At 41.2% G+C, this 24,483-nt stretch overlaps 1 protein-coding gene across 3 annotated transcripts in view; it reads right to left on the reverse strand.

Moving 5' to 3' along the window:
* LOC140478830 (anosmin-1-like) overlaps nt 1–24,483 on the reverse strand; it is a 149,547-nt gene that overhangs the window by 18,655 nt on the left and 106,409 nt on the right. For all 3 annotated transcript variants that reach the window (XM_072572280.1, XM_072572282.1, XM_072572281.1), the window contains exons 7-9: nt 18,527–18,732; nt 3,476–3,611; nt 2,261–2,416 (exon numbers count right to left, since the gene is read on the reverse strand). In XM_072572280.1, the coding sequence (XP_072428381.1) occupies nt 2,261–2,416; nt 3,476–3,611; nt 18,527–18,732 (498 nt within the window). The remainder of the gene's footprint in view (nt 1–2,260; nt 2,417–3,475; nt 3,612–18,526; nt 18,733–24,483) is intronic.

A 24,483-nucleotide genomic window follows, 5' to 3' on the forward strand; every position in this document is an offset into this window, starting at 1 on the left:
ACGGCCTACTTCACTTTCCACCTGATCTGGTTATGTAAGGGAACAATTTTGTCCATTGGCATTAAAATAATTCAAATAACAAGTTTTTTTAAAAATGCACAGTCATTTTGTTTAAAAGTGTGGCTTCACACAAGGGCAAACCTCAAGGAATGCGATTCTACCTGGGTGGCCTCACCACCTTTTTCTTTAAATGAACTGTCAAGAATTAAACTGCCAATCTGAATGTTGACATTCCTTACCACATCTGCACTGATGCACTCTGGAAGCCACACTGCACTGAAACAAAAGAGGAAGCATGAAACATTATTCATTTCAAACCCTCTTTTGATATTAAAACTGATTCCTGTGGTAATATCACTTTAGATTCCAATTCACTAAAATGAACTAAGAGTGTACACAAACTGGCAGGATTTTTAACCTCTTGACACTGCAGAAGAACATTATAACATTTGTTAATTTGATTTTCTTGAATTTGAAGGCAAACAAGATTCCCAATGGTAAATACCCATCTTCAGCAACTATTGCCTGTGTTTCATTCCTGATTCAGGATAGCAGTTTATCCTAAAATTCCAAACTAAATCTTTTAGCTATACAGGTGAATTTTACAAATCAGTAATCAGATATGGAGGTACCTGTAATGGACTAATTGGAGTGCAACTTGGGGATTTAGAAACTGAATAATTGAAAATTGGATAGGATGCATTGACTTTTGCAGGTGAAAATTACCCAGTTATGCTCCACCACATGACCTGATTCAAAAGCACAGCAAATGCAAAATTATTTCTCTTTTTGTGGTTTATGGTACCAGAGTTTATCATATTCAATCTGCATGGCAGGGAAGATCATAAGTTAACTGCAGACCTCAGGTTAAAAAAAAGTTTAAAAAAATATTTTGGTATTGCTGTTTCATTTCTTGAATAGAATACCACCAAGAATTGAGATGTGATTGGGACCAGATGGAGAATTGTGGGCTACTCAGTGATAAAATTGAAAACCTTTGCTATGATCCATCTAACAGACTGAAAACAAAACACAGTAAAAGAACGTGTCGATCAGGTTAGACTATCAAATTGAATCTATTGTGATTTTGTAATGTTTTACACATTGACCTGGAAGTTTGGTTGGTTCAATAAACTAATATACACGCCAAAAGCACCACCAATTATCTTTGTTAGGTGGATTCTACATGGAGAATTATTATTGAATAACCAAAAACGGCACACCAAACAATTTCAACAATGGCACTAACTTGGTTACTTCTGGTTCAAAAATTGTGCTGCCCTTGATTCCCAATACAGCCATATTACACTTGGAGATCCCTGCCTGATCTGCAAAGCACTTGCCTTACATTATACAGACTTTTCACAGCTCTAACATTGTGTCCTCAACAGTAAACAAAAAAACTTTCCTCTAACCTGGGGAATTTCAGTCTGTTATTCACATTTCCTGCACTATAACTGAACATAAAAAAAATTTTGAATAATGTATCATCTTATGAAATGAGGTTTAAAGCTTATCAGAGATTGAAACCCAACAGCAAGCAACATGTCCTCAAATCCCCAATCTCTGAGATCATCATCCAGCCCCAGAAAGACAGATATTTTCCAAAAGGCAGTCAGCAGAAGCCATTTGGAATTGTTATTGTGCTAAGCATAGCTACAAAATAAGTGGAAAGACACAGCATAGATAAATTAAACAGTATGAATTCCAGATCTATCAATTTATTGTATAATTCCACCATTGGCATTATTATGAATTTGCAGCACCACTCAGAATCCTCTGTCCTAATCTATAACATTATTTAAGTAGAACTTTATAAAATCTCTGCTCCTGTCTCGCTAATAGGTGTAAAGCACAACACGAGAAAAATGGATGGCAAATCCAGTAGGTAGACGATTGATTATAGAGCCATGTGATTAGAAGGTCAAATTTTAACTTCATTAGGACTTTTTGAAAATGATTCACAAATACCAAGAGCAGGAATGCGATGGCACTCTAACATATCTATATATCTTTGTACAAAACTAAACTACCTCTCAGCTATAAAACGTCTGAGATCATGGCTGCTATGTTTCATAAATTTAGATGCAACTATTTATTAAATTCCAATTAAAGTGAATATTACTATCTGTTTCTAATGTTTCACATATAAAATAGAAAAACAAACTGAGTTAAGTTATATTCAAACAAATACAATTTCTGCTTCCGAGGACTAGATTACTCAAATACATGACAGTGAAAACTTTGTTGACTATCATACCTTCTTTTGCTTTCTTCCAATGTACTTTAACTTGTAACTGGTTACCATGGAAATAGGGGACTGCTGCCTCCAGACTTTGAATGTCAAATATCTCATCAAGAGGTGGAAGCTCATTGGACACCGCATCTGAAGCACTACCATGATTCGTTTGGATGTCTAGATAAAGGAACACTAATCAAAAGCAAATTCTTCCCATTCTCCTCTCCCAAACATTGATTTGTGCAAGCATTTGAAATATTTAAATAAAATGTTGCAACTGTTAGAAAATGGCTTGCATTTCAAGCACTGTTCAGAGTTATTTTTAACATCATCTCTCCCCATCCCCCATACAGCATATTTACAGGACTCCCAGACATAAATGTTTGACCCGTGGAATAGATCAGAAAACATGACACAGTTCAAAATCTCTTTGTACTTTCTTGGCCAAATTCCCCTTTCTTGGGTTCACCCTCCATACCTCACACTTAAACCAGATGTTTCAGATTCAAAAGCTTCTCATACTTGTTGCTGAATGCTGCAACAATTACTGGTCACTGATGTGATTACACATTCATCAAGTCCAAAATGTTTACACTACAATTATATATTCTAGCTCTGCCAAGTTAAAGATTAGGTAATAGGACATAAGCTGTTTGCTTCCAACCAATAAAGGTGTTGTGAACCTGTGTTTTATAAATACCTGTATATATCTATGAAGAGATGTGGAATTGATCAAGTTTAACTTTCACTGTCACTCAGTAACTAAAACAGCTATTGTTGGCAGGCATGAAATATAACAGAAAGGAACAGTGGTGGTTTTGTGGTCCCAAACTTTGTAGCATTTTGTGACCCTGTGGAGGACTACTGCACTACCCAGTGGAAAAACATGTATTTCTGTCCATAAGTTAGTATGCAAGTGAGATTCTGGTAGACAGGCAGAAGGCTGGAAGAACACAGCAAGGCAGGCCACATCAGGAGGTGGAGAAGTCAATGTTTTGGGTGTAGCCCTTCTTCAGATTCTGGTCTCGGCCATTCCATCTATGATTAAGCTGGGGCAGAGCTGAATAAAGATGTGATTTCCCACAGAGGAGGAGATTGGAAAATAGACAATATTTTCTGAGACTCACTTTTAATATCTGTTCCAGCTGTATTAGAAGCATTAGAGAGAAACAGAAAGAATTCAGTTCTCTCCCCAAAAAGTGTTATCAATAACAGACATGGTTTCATTGCTCTTACCTGTGGAAGGGGTATTAAAAATGAGCAAAGTTTTGCTGCTCTTTAAGCGTTTTTGTCCCCAGTTAGCCACTGCCTGCATTTGCAGCAGATATTGTGTGTTTGGCTGCAAACCTTCAATCTCAACTTTATGCTTGTCCTATAAAAGAAATGTATAATTGAAATGTTATTAACTATTTAGAACATTACCTGTATGAATGCAAAGGAAATTTCTTGAATGCTACCGAGTTTCTGATGTTTAACAGTACTTTGGTTTATGTCTCTACTGAACCCCATTCTCACGGGTCAGGAGACAGGATAATCTAGACAATAATTTTAAAAAAAACTGCAAAAGCAACACTCAATATGCAAAGAGATACATCGGGATTAAGTGTGAAATCACATTTAATTTGCTTACCTACTCCCCATTCTTCCTCCATTCAGACAATTCAGTTTTACATGGTATCCAATATCTATGCTTAAAGATCAATCTGCAAAGTTCTTTTTCCAGAATTCTTTATGCTTTTGAGTCATAAGTTAGTGTGTTGTCAATTGTCAATCACCTTACCTCCAAACCTTCATTGTACTGGAAAGGCAGAATTCAAGTTGGACTTGTGGTAGAAATCATCTATTTTTGTCAGTTGTGAACTTGCCATTTACCTGAACCATATTATTTTCTCGTCAAAAACACCAAGTTACACAAGGTAATTCTGACTAAATTCAGATGTAATACATTGCTTACTTCAATGAATGCAACTTGGTACAAGTTGTGATGGTGGAGGAAGATTCAATAGTAATTTCAAAAGGGGATTGGATGGATCCATGCAAGGAAAATGGGCAAAGGAGAGTGGGATTAGTTGGATAGGTCTTGCGTAGGACTGAGACAGACATGATCTCCACCTCTCACTTACTTCTTTCTATAGGAAGAATTCTGTGGATTTCAGGTTCCCCTTGTTAGGATTAAATCACGGTTGGAAGTCTGCAGTGTGGGGGAAAGAGTTCCCTGGGTGTGACTTTTCCTAAATCAACCATTGTGGCCAGAGTTCACTAGTTAAGTGTGGCAGACAAGTTATTTATGCTGGAAGACAAACAGTAAGTCTCTCCAGTTCTGAAGAAGAATAAGGCTGCCTTTTCAGTTAAGGAAAAGAGAGGGGTGCATCTATTTTGAGATTCCCTCTTCTGACATTTTGGAGTTTAAAATAAAAATAGATGACTAGCCAGTCACCATTGTGGAGTAGTCAGCTGCTTGTGGCTGCAGCTGAAGTTAGGCAGATAGGGATGGCCACTGGGTGCCTGGAGGGCAACTTGAAAATTGGCCATTGGCTTCTGACAATATTCCTCAATAGACCTTCAAACAGTCTCAACTGTATACACTCCCAACAGCACTATCCTGACTCCTGACCCACACCATCCTAGCTCCAGGAAAATGATCCAGAATTCCAGAAAATAGTACATTGGCTGGTGGCATGAAATTCTGTGCCATCCTGCTTCTGTTAATGAAATCCACTGTGACATAAAAATTCAATCCAATGTTTCTAAAGCTTTCCATTACTCAATCATTCTCTCCAATCACCTTTCATCTCTCGACCGAAAGAGATGTGAAGAAAGAATTTAGAACAGTGCAGGAGAGTGGGAATGGTGGAAACACTGAATCAAATGGAGCGATGAATTTCAAATACAAGCTATTACCGTATTAGTTATGCAAAGAAAGGATCAGAGAGAAGTTGAGAGATAAAAACGTAGTATAAAAATGGAGATAGCAGGAGCAGAAGAGTGCCACTTGTCCCCTTGAACCAATTCTGCCAATCATTAATATTGTGGCTGATCTGATTAGTCCACTTGAGGCAGAGATTTCCAAAGATACACAGCTCTCTGAGAAAATATTTCATCTCAGCTCTGTTTTAAATGAGTTTTATTTTATTATCCAATTCCTTAGAAATAAATGAAAACATTATTTTAATTTCCTTAACTATTTGCTGTATCTGCATTCAAACCCTTTGTGATTCATAGAGTAGGATTCCCCCTGCACCTCAGAACTCTGCAATCTCTTCTATTTAGACAATAGTAGACATTTTGGATTTTTCCAGATTGTACTCCATTTTGCCAGAATCATGTACATTCAATTAACTCTTTGTAGCATCCTTACGTCCTCTTTACAATTTACTTTCCTACCTGTCTTTGTGTTGGAGTAAGGGAGAAAGTAATGAGGTCTATATCAGGGCGACTGTGCTTGTATGTGAATGGAATGGAATACAGTGAATAAGACTGAAGGGTAAAAGGCAAGATTGCCATATGGAATTATAATATTGAGGTGCCAACATAGATTTAACTCAATGAAGGGCAGGACTCTCTAGATACAAATCTTTCAGAAAAGATAGGGAAAGAAGGAAATATGGAGGAATAGTGTATTAGTTAAGAAGAGCATTACAATGCTGGAGAAAGAGGAGGTCCCAGAGGGTTCAAGGACAGAATTATCTTGGCTAGAGGAACAAAAAGAGTGAAATGAAATTATTCACTAAATTTATCGACCAAAAATTAGTCAAAAGAACGTAGAAGAACAAATCTCCAAGAAAATTACAGAAAGATGCAAACATTAAATAATGGAGAAATGTCCTTATCCAAATGTACAAGGAGAAAGTGAGGACTGCAGATGCTGGAGATCAGAGCTGAAAATGTGTTGCTGGAAAAGCGCAGCAGGTCAGGCAGCATCCAAGGAGCAGGAGAATCGACGTTTCGGGCATGAGCCCTTCTTCAGGAATGCGGAAAGTGTGTCCAGCAGGCTAAGATAAAAGGTAGGGAGGAGAGACTTGGGGGAGGCGCGTTGGAAATGCGATAGGTGGAAGGAGGTCAAGGTGAGGGTGATAGGCCAGAGTGGGGGTGGGGGCGGAGAGGTCAGGAAGAAGATTGCAGGTCAGGAAGGCGGTGCTGAGTTCGAGGGATTTGACTGAGACAAGTTGGGGGGAGGTGAAATGAGAAAACTGGAGAAATCTGAGTTCATCCCTTGTGGTTGGAGGGTTCCTAGGCGGAAGATGAGGCGCTCTTCCTCCAACCGTCGTGTTGCTATGGTCTGGCGATGGAGGAGTCCAAGGACCTGCACGTCCTTGGTGGAGTGGGAGGGGGAGTTGAAGTGTTGAGCCATGGGGTGGTTGGGTTGGTTGGTCCGAGTGTCCCAGAGGTGTTCTCTGAAACGTTTCGCAAGTAGGCGGCCTGTCTCCCCAATATAGAGGAGGCCACATCGGGTGCAGCTGATGCAGTAAACGATGTGTGTGGAGGTGGAGGTGAATTTGTGGTGGATATGGAAGGATCCCTTGGGGCCTTGGAGGGAAGTAAGGGGGGAGGTGTCGGCGCAAGTTTTGCATTTCTTGTGGTTGCAGGGGAAGGTGCCGGGAGTGGAGGTTGGGTTGGTGGGGGATGTGGACCTGATGAGGGAGTCACGGAGGGAGTGGTCTTTTTGGAACGCTGATAGGGGAGGGGAGGGAAAGGGAAAGTGCCTCATCTTCTGCCTAGGAACCCTCCAACCACAAGGGATGAACTCAGATTTCTCCAGTTTTCTCATTTCCCTTCCCCCCACCTTGTCTCAGTCCCAACCCTTGAACTCAGCACCGCCTTCCTGTATTGTGCATTCAAATTCAACCTTCCAAACGGAATCACTTCATACTTTTGCAGGCTGAACTCCATCTGCCATTTATAAGCATTGCTCTGCATCCTGTCAATGATCTGTTACAACCTACAACAACCCTCCACACTATTCATAACTCCATCATTTCGTGTTATCGGCAAACTTGCTAACCCACCTTTTCACTTCCTCATCCAAGTCATTTATAAAAATCACGATGAGCAAATGTGCCAGAATAGATACCTGTGGAACACAACTGATCACCAAGCTCCAGGCTGAATATTTTCCATCTAATACCACTCTCTGTCTTCTGTGGGCCAGCTAATTCTGTATCCAGGCAGCCGAATTTCTCTGTATCCCATGCCTCCTAACTTTCTAAACGAGCCTACCATGGGGAACACTATCAAATGCCCTTGCTAAAATCCAAATACACTGCTCTACCTTCATCAATGTGTTTTGTCACATCCTCAAAGAATTCAATAAAGCTTGTAAGGCATGACCTGCCCCCCACATAGCCATGCTGACTATCTCTAATCAAATTATTCTTTTCCAAATAATTATAAATCCTGTCTCTCAGAATCCTCTCCAATAATTTTCCCACCAACAAAGTAAGACTGACTGGTCTGTAATTCCCAGAGTTATTCTTATTCTTTTTCTTGAACGAGGGAATAGCATTGCTACCCTCCAATCATCTGGTACTACTCCACTGGACAGTGAAGATGCAAAGATCAACGCAATCTCTTCCCTCGCTTCCCGTAATAACCTTATGTATATCCTGTCTGGCTCAGGGGACTTATCTATCCTTATGTTTTTCAAACTTGCAAGCACATCCTCCTTCTTAATATCAACCTGTTCGAGCATATTAGCCTGTTTCATGTTGTCCTCACAATCACAAGTTCCCTCTCACTAGTGAATACTGAAACAAAGTATTCATTGAGAACCTCCCCTTGTTTGACTCCAGGCACAAGTTCCCTCCAATATCCCTGATCGGCTCTACCCTCAATCTGTTCTTCCTCTTGTTCCTCAAATAAGTGTAAAACAAGGATATTTGGGGATATTTAACAACATAAGCATTTATCTTCATTCTATTGACAGTATGTTATGTGCGACGGAGGTGGGTATTGCAGATGCTGGAGATTAGAGTCAAGATTAGAGTGGTGCTGGAAAAGCACAGTAGGTCAGGCAGCATCCAAGGAGCAAGAAAATCGATGTTTCGGGCAAAAGCCCTTCATCAGGAATTTGTTATGTTGCCAAATTATTGAATCTTTATGGTAATGAACTAATAATCATTTATTAAGAAACCTAATGGTTAGATCTTATTATGTATATAACCTGATATAGATATGCTATGTAATTGTTCTTCTTGGTATCTGGAGTTAGTACCTTCATTTTATGTTGTGACCCATGGAAGGGGGGACTCGAGTGATGGTGCACTCCTCCAGCCTTATTTGCAATAGTAGCTATTAGCACATTCAGGATTGTATGGCAAGAGATGCTCAATTGAGGGCCACGTGTAGAAGTTTTAAGGCCAGTTGTTCTCAAAGATCTGTGGTAGAATGACCCTTTATTAAATGGATTTGAAATCATGGACCTCTCTAATCTACATTTAATACTAAATAATATTCACACTATAAAGGTAGCACATACAGAATGCTTTAATACAAACACAGATATTTCTGGAGGAACTCAGCATGTTGACCAGCATCTGTGGAGTGTTTCGAGTCCAATATGTCTCCTCTTCAGAACTGAAATGGGTTCTGAACTGAAGTGATTGAGGTTCAAGGGGAACAGATAGTAGACAGGACCAGTACTAAAGACAAAAGGGTTGCTAATTGGGTGAAAGAGAAATAGACTTGAAAAATGGATGTAAATTAAGATCTGGCAGAGGGAGAAAATGTGCTGTCTTGGCGGAGACCAAAGTAAACAAGACTAGGCCTGGTTTGGGCGGGGCAGAAGTCGGGGGTTTGCATGTCAGAAAATATTTGAAAAATGGAAGCGAGACATCACGTAGTCAGCTTTGCAGTGTGGAATTCAATAGGGAGTCCAAGAGGCTGTAAAGTGCTTATGCAGAAAATGCGGTGTTGTTTCTCTAGCTTGCACTGTGCTTCATTGGAGCATTGCTATAGGCCCAGGTCAGGAACATTAACATGACAACAAGGAGGATTTTTAAAATGGCAAGCAACTAGGATGTCAGTTCCAAATACTGGTCACCCAGTCTGCATTTGATCAATCTAAAGGATACCATACTGTGAGCAGTGAAAACAGTAGACTAGAGTCGTAGAGTCATAGAGATGTACAGCATAGAAACAGACCCTTCGGTCCAACCCATTCATGCCGACCAGATATCCCAACCCAATCTAGTCCCACCTGCCAGCACCCGGCCCATATTCCTTCAAACCCTTCTTATTCATATACCCATCCAAATGCCTCTTAAATGTTGCAATTGTACCAGCCTCCACCACATCCTCTGGCAGCTCATTCCATACATGTACCACCCTCTGCATGAAAAGGTTGCCCCATAGGTCTCTCTTATATCTTTCCCCTCTCACCCTAAACCTATGCCCTCTAGTTCTGGACTCCCCCGCCCCAGGGAAAAGACTTTGCCTATTTATCCTATACATGCCCCTCATAATTTTGTAAACCTCTATAAGGTCACCCCTCAGCCTCCGACGCTCCAGGGAAAACAGCCCCAGCCTGTTCAGCATCTCCCTGTAGCTCAGATGCTCCAACCCTGGCAACATCCTTGTAAATCTTTTCTGAACCCTTTCAAGTTTCACAACATCTTTCCGATAGGAAGGAGACCAGAATTGCACGCAATATTCCAACAGTGGCCTAACCAATGTCCTGTACAGCCACAACATGACCTCCCAACTCAATACTCAATACTCTGACCAATAAAGGAAAGTATACCAAACGCCTTCTTCACTATCCTATCTATCTGCGACTCCACTTTCAAGGAGCTATGAACCTGCACTCCAAGGTCTCTTTGTTCAGCAACACTCCCTAGGACCTTACCATTAAGTGTATAAGTCCTGCTAAGATTTGCTTGCCCAAAATGCAGCACCTCGCATTTATCTGAATTGAACTCCATCTGCCACTACTTAGCCCAATGGCCCATCTGGTCCACATCCTGTTGTAATCTGAGGTAACCCTCTTCGCTGTCCACTACACCTCCAATTTTGGTGTCATCTGTAAACTTACTAACTGTACCTCTTATGCTCGCATCCAAATCATTTATGTAAATGACAAAAAGTAGAGGGCCCAGCACCGATCCTTGTGGCGTAGGCCTCCAGTCTGAAAAACAACCCTCCACCACTACCCTCTGTCTTCTACCTTTCAGCCAGTTCTGTATCCAAATGGCTAGTTCTCCCTGTATTCCATGAGATCTAACCTTGCTAATTAGTCTCCCATGGGGAACCTTGTCGAACACCTTACTGAAGTCCATATCGATCACATCTACTGCTCTGCCCTCATCAATATCTTTGTTACTTCATCAAAAAACTCAATCAAGTTTGTGAGACATGATTTCCCACGCACAAAGCCATGTTGACTATCCCGAATCAGTCCTTGCCTTTCCAAATACATGTACATCCTATCCCTCAGGATTCCCTCCAAAAACTTGCCCTCCACTGAGGTCAGGCTCACCGGTCTATAGTTCCCTGGCTTGTCCTTACCACCCTTCTTAAACAGTGGCACCATGTTTGCCAACCCCTAGTCTTCCGGCACTTCACCTGTGACTATCGATGATACAAATATCTCAGCAAGAGGCCCAGCAATCACTTCTCTAGCTTCCCACAGAGATCTCGGGTACACCTGATCAGGTCCTGGGGATTTATCCACCTTTAACCATTTCAAGACATCCAGCACTTCCTCCTCTGTAATATGGACATTTTGCAAGATGTCACCATCTATTTCCCTACAGTCTATATCTTCCATATCCTTTTCCACAGTAAATACTGATGCAAAATATTCATTTAGTATCTCCACCATTTTTTGTGTGTCTAGATTGAAAGAAGTAAAATTGAGATGTTGTTTTGCCTGGAAGGTGAGTTTGTGACCTTGGAAAATGAGGAGGGAGGAGGTGAATGGGCAAGTGTTGAACCTTTTGTGATTGCATGGGAAGGTATCATGGGGGACTGAGGAAGTGTTGAGAGTAATGGAGGAGTGCTGCATACAATGCTGCCTCCTTTCCATTGGCAGTCTATTGTATTGTTTACTCACAATGCCATCTCCTTTATATTGGCAGTCTGCTGTATTCGCTGGTAACAATCTGTTCAATGTTGAACATGTACTGCATAAGTAAGTGAAGATTGAATATTACAATGACCACACAGGTACTCATTATCAATGGCATATGTAGCTGCATTGTGTCCACAGCACACTCACAGAGCCCCCTCAATATCCAGATAGTGCTCAACAAGTAACGTATCCATAATGCCAACGGCTGATGTGCAGGAAGTTGCAATGACGCCTTCATCTTTGTCATTTGACCTTCTCTGACCTCTTTAGAGAATAGAACCAGATCCACAGTTGTCTCCTGTACGACAAAGTGTAATCTTTGTTCTCATGCCTCATGACCTTAGAATGCCCCAAATAGCAGCTGGTCATCAAGAGAACTATCAGGCTATTGAAAAGCATCATTTCAGCGAATGGATGTGTCAGATGGAGGCCTACAGTATGCTGCAATTTGAATGCTCAGAATGTACCCTTTAAAAATTTGCCATTCAGGAACGGTTTGCTTCCTTACAACTTCTCTTCCAATTCACAGTATTGTTGGTCCTGTTCTCAATTTCTCCTCCCTGATCCTTTTGGTCTTTTTCAGTAATCATTATTATTGCTGATCTCTTTCATCAAGTTTACTCACTATCTTTACCACTAGGTTCTGAGTCTATCTCACTTTGCTCTTGGCTGTGTCTGTGCTTCCCTAACAGATTTTAACTACCTATTCATCTTGTCCCTTACTTTTGCTAGTCTCTGCCATTACAATTGAAACTGAGCTTTCCAGGTCAGTAATTCAAACAAGCATTTGACAGTCAGTCCCCACCATTTGATAACAGCGCAATAATATCATAGCTGCCATTTAAATTCTGGTCCAAGTTGCCTCCAGTAGCTCCTGGCTCAATACTAACCACTGAATTTCTTCATCTAATTTGTGACCAAAATGAATTATGTGGCAGATGCTGCAGTTAGGAGTGGGAATAAAGCCAGCAGTTTCAATTGAGTGGAAGGTCCAAAATTGAGATCCTGACAGAATTAAGTTCTAGGAACTTAAAAAAATGATTGCGCTTCCCAACATTTGGGAAGCCATTTTGCATGTACTTGCAGGTTATGCTTGCTCGTTGAAATTAATTGCCCCTTCTCAATTAAGTTCCACAAGCAAAATGTGCCTTCAGATTTGCAATGTATATTAGTGACATGAAATAGTCATCTTCCAGGAGTTTGAAGTGAATAGCCATTGTTTTCTCCTGTTTGGAGAGTATTCTTCTAAGTTATGTCATAATTGAGATGAGATGATGGCAATATAGGCTGCAGGGGGTTCAGTGGATGATCAAGGGAGGAAGACTGAAGAATAATTAATATGGGTTAAGGACGCTGGCCAAGCTGAAAGTCAAACTGTGGAGAGGTGGAAAGATGGAAATGATCAGAATGTTTCACTGCATTTGCTTTGAGTTCTTGAGAGGGACTTCTGGCTTTCAGGATGCAGGACGGGAAAACATTCTGGCTATAAGAGCTGCTCCTTTTTTTTAAGGCATTTTAGGTGTTGGAGGTGATTCCCTCGAATTCCAGGAGCAGCAATTACTGTTTTATATGCTGTTGCATTGTTTTGGAACTTTGGAAAAAAAAAGTCAAAACAACTGCAGTTTAAAAGGGGGAAGATCAGACAAAGGAAGCACATGATGAGGACAGTGCAGGAGAAAGAGAGAGAAAGAGAGAACCTGCACAGCTGCTACTTTTGCTGTTTGAATTCGTGTATCGCTGGACATCGGAGTGCACCTGGGAAAATTAACAACCAGTGAAATTCACAACTAATCTTGGAGGAACTGTTGGGCAAAGTTCACAGCACAGAATCAGATAAGTTAATTGTTGTTTTAAGTCTGTCCAAGAGAAAGGCTGCAGTAGTGAGTATAGTGGATTCTTTCTTGATTATATGTTTTTTTGGAGATGTCTCTTTCTTAAACTTAAAATATAAGCCATAGCTATTAATTTAATTTGGGGCAGTGTTTGTTGAGGAATAAGATGGTGTTATTTTCTGGGTCTGTACATTGTGAAGGAGCAAAAATGGCCTTTGCAGTGATATGTACTTCTTGTCAGATGTGGGAGTTTAAAGAGAGTTTAACGGTTACTGCGGATTATATCTGCCATAAATGCTGTTGGATGCGAATCTTATCAGATCGAGTGGATCGGTTGGAGAGACAGATAGAAGCGATGAGGAATTTGCAACAGCAACAATATGTGATGGATGGCAGTTATAGGAAGGGGGGAAAAGTCTCAGATACAGTCAGATAGATGGGTTAACGTTAGGAAGGGTAAGAGAGATAGGTATCTAGTGCAGGAGTCTTTTGTGGATATATCCATTACAAACAGATATGCTGTCTTGGAAAATGTAGGGGGTGATGGATTCTCAGGGGAACGTAGCACGAACAGCCAAGTTTCTGGTATTGAGACTGGCTCTAATGCAATGAGGGGTACGTCAGCTTCCAAGAGATCAATTGTGTTAGGGGATTCTGTAGTCAGAGGTACAGACAGATGTTTCTGTGGCCAGCAGAGAAAAAGCAGAATGGTGTGTTGTTTCCATGGTGCCAGGATCAAGGATGTCTCAGAGAGGGTGCAGAATGTTCTCACGGGGGAGAGGGGTCAGCAGGAGGTCATTGTCCATATTGGAGCCAACGACATTGGAAGGGAAAAGGTTGAGATTCTGATGGAAATTACAGAGAGTTAGGCAGAAATTTTAAAAAGGAGGTCCTCGAGAGTAGTAATATCTGGATTACTCCCAGTGCTACGAGTTAGTGAGGGCAGGAATAGGAGGATAGAGCAGATGAATGCATGGCTGAGGAGCTGGTGTATGGGAGAAGGATTCACATTTTGAATCATTGCAATCTCTTTTGGAGTAGAAGTGACCTGTACAAGAAGGACGGATTGCACCTAAATTGGAATGAGACTAATACACTGGCAGGGAAATTTGCTAGAATTGCTTGGGAGGATTTAAACTAGTAAGGTGGGGGGTGGGACCCAGGGAGACAGTGAGGAAAGAGATCGATCTGAGACAGGCACAGCTGAGAACAGAAGCGAGTCAAACAGTCAGGGCAGGCAGGGACAAGGTAGGACTAATAAATTAAACTCCACTTATTTCAATGGAAGGGGCCTAACAGGGAAGGCAGATGAACTCAGGGCATGGTTAGGAACATGGGTCTGGGATATCATAGCAATTATGGAAACATGGCTCAGGGATGGGCAGGACTGGCAGCTTAATGTTCCAGGATACAAATGCTACTGGAAGGATAGAAAGGGAGGCAAGAGAGGAGGGGGAGTGGCATTTTTGATAAGAGATAGCATTACAGCTGTGCGGAGGGAGGATATTCCTGGAAATACATTGAGGGAAGTTATTTGGGTGGAACTGAGAAATAAGAAAGGGATGATCACCTTATTGGGATTGTATTATAGACCCCCCCAATAGTCAGAGGGAAATTGAGAAACAAACTTGCAAGCAGATCTCAGCTATCTGTAAGAATAATAGAGTAGTTATGGTAGGGGATTTTAACTTTCCAAACATCAACTGGGACTGCCATAGTGTTAAAGGTTCAGACGGAGAGGAATTTCTTAAGTGTGTACAAGACAATTTACAGTATGTGGATGTACATACTCGAGAAGGTAAAACTTGACCTACTTGTGGGAAATAAGCAGGGCAGGTGACTGAGGTGTCAGTGGGGGAGGACTTTGGGGCCAGTGATCATAATTCTATTCGTTTTAAAATAGTGATGGAAAAGGATAGACCAGATCTAAAAGTTGAGATTCTAAATTGGAGAAAGGCCAATTTTGACGGTATTAGGCAAGAATGTTCGAAAGCTGATTGGAGGCAGATGTTCGCAGGTAAAGGGACGGCTGGAAAATGGGAAGACATCAGAAATGAGATACAAGAATCCAGAGAAAGTATATTCCTGTCAGGGTGAAAGGGAAGGCTCAAGCGGCGGCAGGGTGGCACAGTGGTTAGCACTGCTGCCTCACAGCGCCTGAGACCCGGGTTCAATTCCCGCCTCAGGCAACTGACTGTGTGGAGTTTGCACGTTCTCCCCGTGTCTGCGTGGGTTTCCTCCGGGTGCTCCGGTTTCCTCCCACAGTCCAAAGATGTGCAGGCCAGGTGAATTGGCCATGCTAAATTGCCCATAGTGTTAGGTAAGGGGTAAATGTAGATGTAGGGGTATGGGTGGGTTACGCTTCGGCGGGGCGGTGTGGACTTGTTGGGCCGAAGGGCCTGTTTCCACACTGTAAGTAATCTAATCTAATATAGGGGATGCTGGATGACAAAAGAAATTGAGGGTTTGGTTAAGAAAAAGAAGGGCGATAAAGACAAGCCAGGGAACTATAGACCGGTGAGCCTGACCTCGTTGGAGGACAAGTTGTTGGAGGGAATCCTGAGGGTTAGGATGTACATGTATTTGGAAAGGCAAGGACTGATTCGGGATCGTCAACATGGCTTTATGCGTGGGGAAATCATGTCTGACAAACTTGATTGAGTTTTTTGAAGAAGTAATAAAGCAGATTGATGAGGGCAGAGCAGTAGATGTGATCTATATGGACTTCAGTAAGGCGTTCGACAAGGTTCCCCATGGGAGACTGATTAGCAAGGTTAGATCTCATGGAATACAGGGAGAACTAGATATTTGGATACAGAACTGGCTGAAAGGTAGAAGACAGAGGGTGGTGGTGGAGGGTTGTTTTTCAGACTGGAGGCCTGTGATCAGTGGAGTGCCACAAGGATTGGTGCTGGGCCCTCTGCTTTTTGTCACTTACATAAATGACTTGGATGTGAGCATAAGAGGTACAGTTAGTAAGTTTGCAGATGACACCAAAATTGGAGGTGTAGTGGACAGCGAAGAGGGTTACCTCAGATTACAACAGGATCTGGACCAGATGGGCCAATGGGCTAAGAGGTGGCAGATGGAGTTTAATTCAGATAAATGCAAGGTGCTGCATTTTGGGAAAGCAAATCTTAGCAGGACTTATACACTTAATGGTAAGGTCCTAGGGAGTGTTGCTGAACAAAGAGACCTTGGAGTGCAGGTTCATAGCTCCTTGAAAGTGGAGTCGCAGGTAGATAGGATAGTGAAGAAGGTGTTTGGTATGCTTTCCTTTATTGGTCAGAGTATTGAGTAGAGGTATTGGGAGGTCATGTTGCGGCTGTACAGGACATTGGCTAGGCCACTGTTGGAATATTGCGTGCAATTCTGGTCTCCTTCCTATCGGAAAGATGTTGTGAAACTTGAAAGGGTTCAGAAAAGATTTACAAGCATGTTGCCAGGGTTGGAGGATTTGAGCTACAGGGAGAGGCTGAACAGGCTGAGGCTGTTTTCCCTGGAGCGTCGGAGGCTGAGGGGTGACCTTATAGAGGTTTACAAAATTATGAGGGGCATGTATAGGATAAGTAGACAAAGTCTTTTCCCTGGGGTCGGGGATTCCAGAACTAGAGGGCATAGGTTTAGGGTGAGAGGGGAAAGATATAAAAGAGACCTAAGGGGCAACCTTTTCATGCAGAGGGTGGTATGTGTATGGAATGAGCTGTCAGAGGATGTGGTGGAGGCTGGTACAATTGCAACATTTAAGAGGCACTTGGTTGGGTATATGAATAGGAAGGTTTTGGAGGGATATGGGCCGGGTGCTGGCAGGTGGGACTAGATTGGGTTGGGATATCTGGTCGGCATGGATGGGTTGGACCGAAGGGTCTGTGTCTATGCTGTACATTTCTATGACTCTATGAATGACCTTGAAATATGCTGTGACAGCTCCTCAGCTCCTATCTGAGCTGTTACAAAACTCGCCATGCTTCTCATTACTCGCCATGTAATGAGCTGACAAACTGCAAAATGGTGCTAGAAAAGCTGACCCATCACAGAACGGAAGTACCATTCATTTCCATACCTATTGGCAAAGCTTTACTTATGTTCCACCTATGTGAACCTTAAATATTCTCAAACTTACACTGTTGGGAAAAATTTTAAGTTGTGAATCAACTGGAGTTATCATCTCATGCCAAAATATCCATGCAACCAACCCTTTTGTCCACCTTATTGAATGAAGCCAGGAGGTGAATCACCACAGTTATGGTGATGGTTGAGACTTTAGCAGGAAAGGGTTCTCTCGGTGCATGTTATTGACAAAATGGAGAACGCAGATCAAAGAATACTACTGTATACATAACTGCAACCTTGTCCATGGGTTATTACTAAGGATCTAAAATCTGGATTTAGGCTGTTGTAAGGAGTAACCATTTTATGCATGCTTGAATTAACCACAAAATGGCTTCTTAATACAAAGTAACATAACAAGATGGCTTCAAGCTGCATTCCTGCATTGCTGAGCTAACTGAATTAAAGATAAAGCAGAACAATGGACCGTTCATAGAATGAAATTAACTAAGCTAGATAGGACATTACTAATTATTTTAGTTAACCTTGAAATGACTGTGGGAAGAGATAAGTGTGTAATAAACAACTTTGTTTTCCAGAAAATATCATTGGGTTAACCATTATGTCATTTATTACATATTATTGGATTTATTCTGTAATTAAGGCTGCACTATTTCTTAAGAAACATACAAAAAAAAATTGCCTTTGCTCTAAGTGAAATTGCACAGTTTCTAGAAGGAACACAGAAGCTGTTAACCTCTGTGTTGCTAGACAAACCTGTGCCTGGCATCGAAATACACTGTGAAAGTTTGCTGAAGTAGACCCATTCCTGTTGATTATTTGACTGATCACGGAACTGAGAGACCCCTCTCCGGGTGGGGGGGGATCTGTCGAGATCTACATTACCAGTGACAAAAGAAATGCTTAATACAGCACATAGTATTTTCGAAACAGATACAGAAGACTGAATATTTAAGCTCTGAGGGGAATGGCCATGGATGCATACAGATGTGTTAATTTGTGCTATCAGCCCTCTCTCATTTACCTGAAAAGGCCGTCTGCCCTTTTATCAGTGCTGCAAAGTCACCTATTGGCCCTCCAACTCAGAGAACCCACACCTTGGCCTTAATCGAGTGATATGCCCATATGCTGATCATTAATTGGTTAAATCATTGACCATTTATTATCATTATAATTATTTATTATTATTATAATTAGTTGACCATTTTGGCAGGATCCTGAAATGAAATTAATTCCTGGAAAGCATTTCCCAGCACTACATAAGAGTTTGAAACACAAAATGGCACAGCCATACTTTAGATCTAACTTTAAACTTACTCCTTCAACTATCTTCCAGTTTTCTTTCTTTGTGAGTAAAACAGTTTTCCTGGAAACCCACTGACTCCAGTAAATTCTGTAATGGTGAATGAAGAGATCTTCCTCTTGAGGTGGATCCCAGTGAATTATAAGACTGAAAATGTTGTTGTGCCTCGCAGTAAAGTTGCCTTTCCACAAATTTCTTGGTGCACCTGGCGGTGAGGGATCTGTAGAAAAGCCACAAGTAGAGTGCAGTCAGATAAAAGGATCTGGTCATAAAACCCCTTACCTAGATGTCCTAGGTCATATCATGTAATTCCTAGCTACTACTTGAAATGACTATGCACTTTGGAAAGCATGGCTTAAGCACAGTAATGTTTATGACAAACCCCTCTGTTAAATTGGTTTTAATTAATATGAAGTAGAAAGTCAATTATTTGAGCTGTTTCTACCATTTCCAGTCTTCTGATATCACACCTTAGATAACACTGTAAACTGATCTTTTGTGAGATTGTGGACCAGAAGGATCAACCTGAAAAACATACATTGTCTAGGCAATTCTGAATAAAGATCATACATACCTAGTGAGTTATTTCTCAACTTTTATTGGGGACAGTGGGTATTGGGCAGTTTAGGAGTGCAATTCATGATAGAACACTTTAGACTGTAATATAGTGGATAGATCCCAGTCTATGGAAGAAGTCGACTTGATGGGCTTTTTTTTTCTTCTGTTTCTCAGGCAACTAATACAATTGAACATAATTCATCCACCCCGGAATGAGAAGTGGACTTGCAGTAATCGGCAACGTATTATACAACACACGTTAAAAAAAAACTTTTCTGCTGACTTAGGAAGGATTATCAAGATTTTTACTTTCCAAACAAGCATTAGTGACAGTCAGACTCAGAAACAAATCTTCCAAAAGAGTTTGAACTATTGTTCTGTGAAACTCAGTGGAAAAAAGATCAGGAATGGTGAAAAACCCACGGCTGATTTGCTACAAGCTGGTTTTATACCACTTGCACATGGATTAATTTCATTCTGTTAGTCTTGATTCTTCATTAAGAAGGTGATGTTAAGAAAAAGATGCTGAAAACTTTTTTGTACATGATGCAAAAATGAATGCAAGCAATCACAAACTATTGATTTATGCATAAAGTTGAGGTGTTTTAAAGATTAGATTCCCTACAGTGTGGAAACAGGCCCTTCAGCCCAAGTCCACACCAACCCTCCAAAGAGTAATCCACCCAGACCCATTTCCCTCTACCTAATGCACCTAACACTATGGGCAAACCTAACACTATGGGCAATTTAGCATAGCCAATTCACCTGCCCGACACATTCTTGGATTGTGGGAGGGAACCCACATAGACACAGAGAATGTACAAACTCCAGGCAGAGAGTTCCCTGAGGCTGGAATTGAACCTAGGACCCTGGTACTATAAGGCAGCATTTGATACCACTGAGCCACCATGCCACTTAAACAATTCACTTTTGAATTCATTCTTTGTAAGGCATTAGCCCATTCACCAATTAAGGTAATAAATATGGTAACACTATTATTACAGATGAGCTTGAATTCACTATTTTATGATATTTCTTTCTTTCCTCATGAGGCATGTTTGTGTAATCTACAATAAATCAATGACAGCACTGGGTTTATAGGCCAGTACAATCTAGAAGTAAAGTAAACAGACATATAATGCCTCAATAGTCTTGTAATTAATTGTCCACATGGTAGAATACAGGATAGAGACATTGCTTTCTTGAAAATTATGGGGATGACTTAGGGCTTGGAGCAAACAAACGTTGAAAGAAATCCAATATCGCTGAATTAAGTCAGTGGATTTCAGAGTTGGTTCTCTGATGTTTCCTCCCCAGCCTGATTTATCAGCATCTGTTGAAGAATAAAAGGCTGACAGCTCCTTTATCACTTGGACAAGGGCACTGGATCCTCACAGTGGCCCATTGTCACAAATCAAACTTCAAGGCTTGGCCTTTTGCTCAAACTTGCTGCTGTTTTATCCCACGAGCAGCGTTAGTTTCAATAGTGTCTCAGAAAGCTGCAGAATGGCTGAAGTTGCAACGTTTTTTGAAAAATAGGCTAACGATCAATGAAATCTTTCTATAATTAACAAGAGGACTTCAATCAATAGAGTTCTACTAAAATCCTAATGCACCTGTGTGAACCTCATTCAAGTCAGGCTGAACTCTAGCCCTTTAACCTTGGGGTAAACGTTTCATGTGATGAAAAAGAAAACATCCTTGCTGGAACAAAGAGTTTTTTTTATATTAAGAAAAATGATAAAACTTTGATAATATCAAGGCCTACTCTATTCTGCAGACTAAATGTTCAGTTGTCAGTTGTATCTGTTCTTCACATATTATTAGTATGGCCTAGTCTTTCATCAGGAGCACTTGTGAGGTTATATGTGGAAGGATGCAGGATGAAACCTCTGACCTGCCATTTTCTGATTCATGTAAAAATATGTAAAGAAATAACTGGTCAGCTGACTACTGTTTCTGCCTCTGAAATTCTTCAGCATCTTTTTGGTCTTTCAAAAATACTCTCACCTCCCACCCAATCTTGGGGTAATTAGTGAAATGAATGTAACATGCAAACATGTAGTGAGTCAGCACACTGAAACTTTAATATTATATCTGCCACACCAGAGCTGGGTGAATTTTAAATGAGTTCTGAAGTGAGGTTGAGTAAGGATGTTTAATCAAGCAGGAGGGCATGGGGTGGCAACTCTGTCTTGCACAATTAAGTTTGTTGTGAGAAGATGTTTGGACAGGCTTCTTGTTGGGACATCAAATTGACACCCTTCAGTGAGGTTGGGGCATGTCATGCCAGGAAACTGACAAGCAAAGTCAGGTGTGCCTAATGGGAGTGGAGACCAGGTCTCTACATCACAGGCACTTTTTTCCCATTTGAGGTGAATGGGTCCTACTTAAACAACCTCCTCTATCCTTACCTCTGACATCCTTTCCCCTTGAGCTCTCTCTCATCCTCACTTACCTTTCCACAGGGAACTGACGATGATCTATGATGAAAGCCAGAGTGAACATCTGGCAGCAGCCAACAGGGGTACTGTTGGTACCAAAGAGATGCTTGCCTTTGACTAGCTGGATCTCAAGATCATTGCAGAAATTCATCAAGGCTCCTTAGACTGCACCATCCAAACCCACAATTGCTACCATCTAGAAGGATAAAGGCAGCAGAATACAGTGGAACAACACCACCTACAAGTTCCCCTGATTATCCAATCTCAGAAATACATCAACGTTCCTTCAGTGTTGTTGGGTCAAAACCTTGGATCTCCTTCTCTAAAGACATTATGGGTTACCTACACCAAATGGGCTGCAGCCATTCGAGAAGGCAGCTCACTACCACCTCCTCAAAGGCAATTATGAATAGGCAACAAATTGACCCAGCCATGCATGCCCATATCCCATGAATGAATTTACAAACATCTGTTCAATTGGCAGAGATCCCCACTTCTGACCACATGATTATGGGAAAGTCATTGATGAAGCTCATGAAAACGGCTGGGCCTAGAGATAGTTCCTGCAGTGATATCCTGGAGCTGAGATATAAATGATTTGGATGAGATTTTATGTGACATAGCTAGTAAGTTTGTGGATAACACCTAAATTGGTGGTATAATGGACAGTGAAGAAGGTTATCCAAGATTACAAAGAGATCATGATCAATTGGGTCAATGGGCTGAAGACTGGCAGACAGAGTTTAATTTGGATAGATGCAAGGTATTGTATTTTGGTAAAACAAACAAGGGCAGGATTAATACAATTAGGGCCATGAGTAGTGTTGTAGAACAGAGACCTCATGGTTCTGCTACATAATTCTTTGAAATTTACAACATATGTAGACAGGGTGGTTAAGATGTCTACATGTTTCTCTTCATTGTTCAGACCTTTTGAGTATAAGAGTTGGGGTGTCATGTTCAGGTTGCACAGGATGTTGGTGAAGCCTCTTCTGGAGTACTGTGTCCAGTTCTGGTCACCCTGCTGTAGAAAGGTTATTATTAAAATGGAGAGGGTTCAACAAAGATTTACCAGGACGCTGTCAGGAATGGAAGGTTTCAGTTATAAATATAGGCTGGGATTTTGTTCACTGGAGCAGAGGAGGTTGAGGGGAGGCCTTATAGAGGTTTATAAAATCATGAGAGGCATTTCCCTAGTTTAGGGGAGTTCAAAACCAGGGAGTGTATTTTTGAGATGAGAAGAGAAAAATTTAAAAAGGGGCAACATTTTTTTTTTACAGTGGCTTATGAGTGGAATGAACTGCCAGAGGAAGTGATGGATGCAGGTACAATTCGAATATTTAAAAGGCATTTGGATAAGTTCAAATAGGAAAGGTTTGGATGGATATGGCCCAAATGCAGGCAAGTGGGACAAGTTTAATTTGGGAACATGGTTGGTGTGGACAAGTTGGACCAGCACGTCTATCTCCATAGTTACAGCAATTTTCCTTGGTGCTTGGTTTGATTCCAATTACCGAAAGTTTATCTCCTGATTCCCGATGAATCCTATTTTTCTAGGGCTTTTTGGCGCCCATTCTGTCAAATGCAGCCTTCATGCAGTCCCTCCCCCCTACCTTTTATCTCTGCCCGCTGGGCACATTAGCGTCATTCCTGAAGAAGGGCTTATGCCCGAAACGTCGATTCTCCTGCTCCTCGGATGCTGCCTGGCCTGCTGTGTTTTTCCAGCACCACACTTCTCAACTTCATGCAGTCAAGGGCAATCATTCTCAAAGCTGGAGTCCAACTCTTTTGTCCATACTTGGAGCAAAGTTTTAATGAGGTCAGAATCCAAGTGGCCCTAACAGAAACCTTCTGAGCACCAGTCAACGTATTATTCATTTGCCACATGCTGCTTGACAGCACTGTCAATTATTCCTTCCATCACTTTACTGATGATCAAGAGTAGACTGAAGGGATGGTAACTGGCCAGGTTGATCTATCCAGCTTTTTGTGCACAGGACATACCTGATCAATGTTCTACATTAAAGATAGAAACCAGTGTTGTAGCTGAACTGGAACAGTCTCGTTAACTGCATGGTGAATTCTTTATGCAAATCTTCAGGACTATTGTCAGAATGTTGTCAGAGACTATAGCTTTTTCAGTATTTTGTGATACTTATAAATATTACGTGAAGTAAAGTGAATCAGTAGAAGACTGGCATCTATAATGTTGGGGACTTGAGGAGGAGATCAAAATGGATAATCCACTTGGTACTTTGGGTTAATGATAGATGGAAATATTTCAGCCTTGCCTTATGCAATGTTCTGGCGACATGGGTTCCAATCCACCATATCAAATGATGGAATTTGAATTCATGTAATAATCCTGAAACTAAAAATTAGTCTAATAGTGATTATATAACCATTACTGATTGTTGTAGAAACCCATAGGGTTCACCAATGCCCTTTGGGGAAGGAAATATGTTGTTGATGCCTTGCTTGGCTAACATGTGACTCCAAATCCATAGCAATTCGGTTGACTCCTCTGCAATGGCTTCGCAAGCTATTCAATTTTTGTTAAAAAAAACCTGTTACACAGTTTAAAGAAGAGAATTAAACTGAATAGACCATACAACATCAACTGAGGCATCAGAAATGACAATGGCAAACCCAGCCCTTTAATTCCTGCAAAGTTCTCCTTACTAACATCTGTGAGCTTGTCCCAATATTGGGTGAGCTGTGTCACAGACTATTCAAGCAATAATGTATGATTCAGAATAGGAATATTTGTGGAGTCTCCTATGCTTATTAGTTGATTAGACCTAAAGGACATAGCTACTAACCTGGATCTGCAGCAAGTGATGAGGGAACCAACAAGACAGAAAAGAAACTTACTTGATCTTATCCTCATCAAACTATCTGTCAGAAATGCATTTGTCCATGAGAGTATAGGCAGGAGTGATGACTGCACATTGTGGAGACAAAGTCCC

This window comes from Chiloscyllium punctatum, chromosome 6, assembly GCF_047496795.1.
Source record: "Chiloscyllium punctatum isolate Juve2018m chromosome 6, sChiPun1.3, whole genome shotgun sequence".
NCBI lineage: Eukaryota > Metazoa > Chordata > Chondrichthyes > Orectolobiformes > Hemiscylliidae > Chiloscyllium > Chiloscyllium punctatum.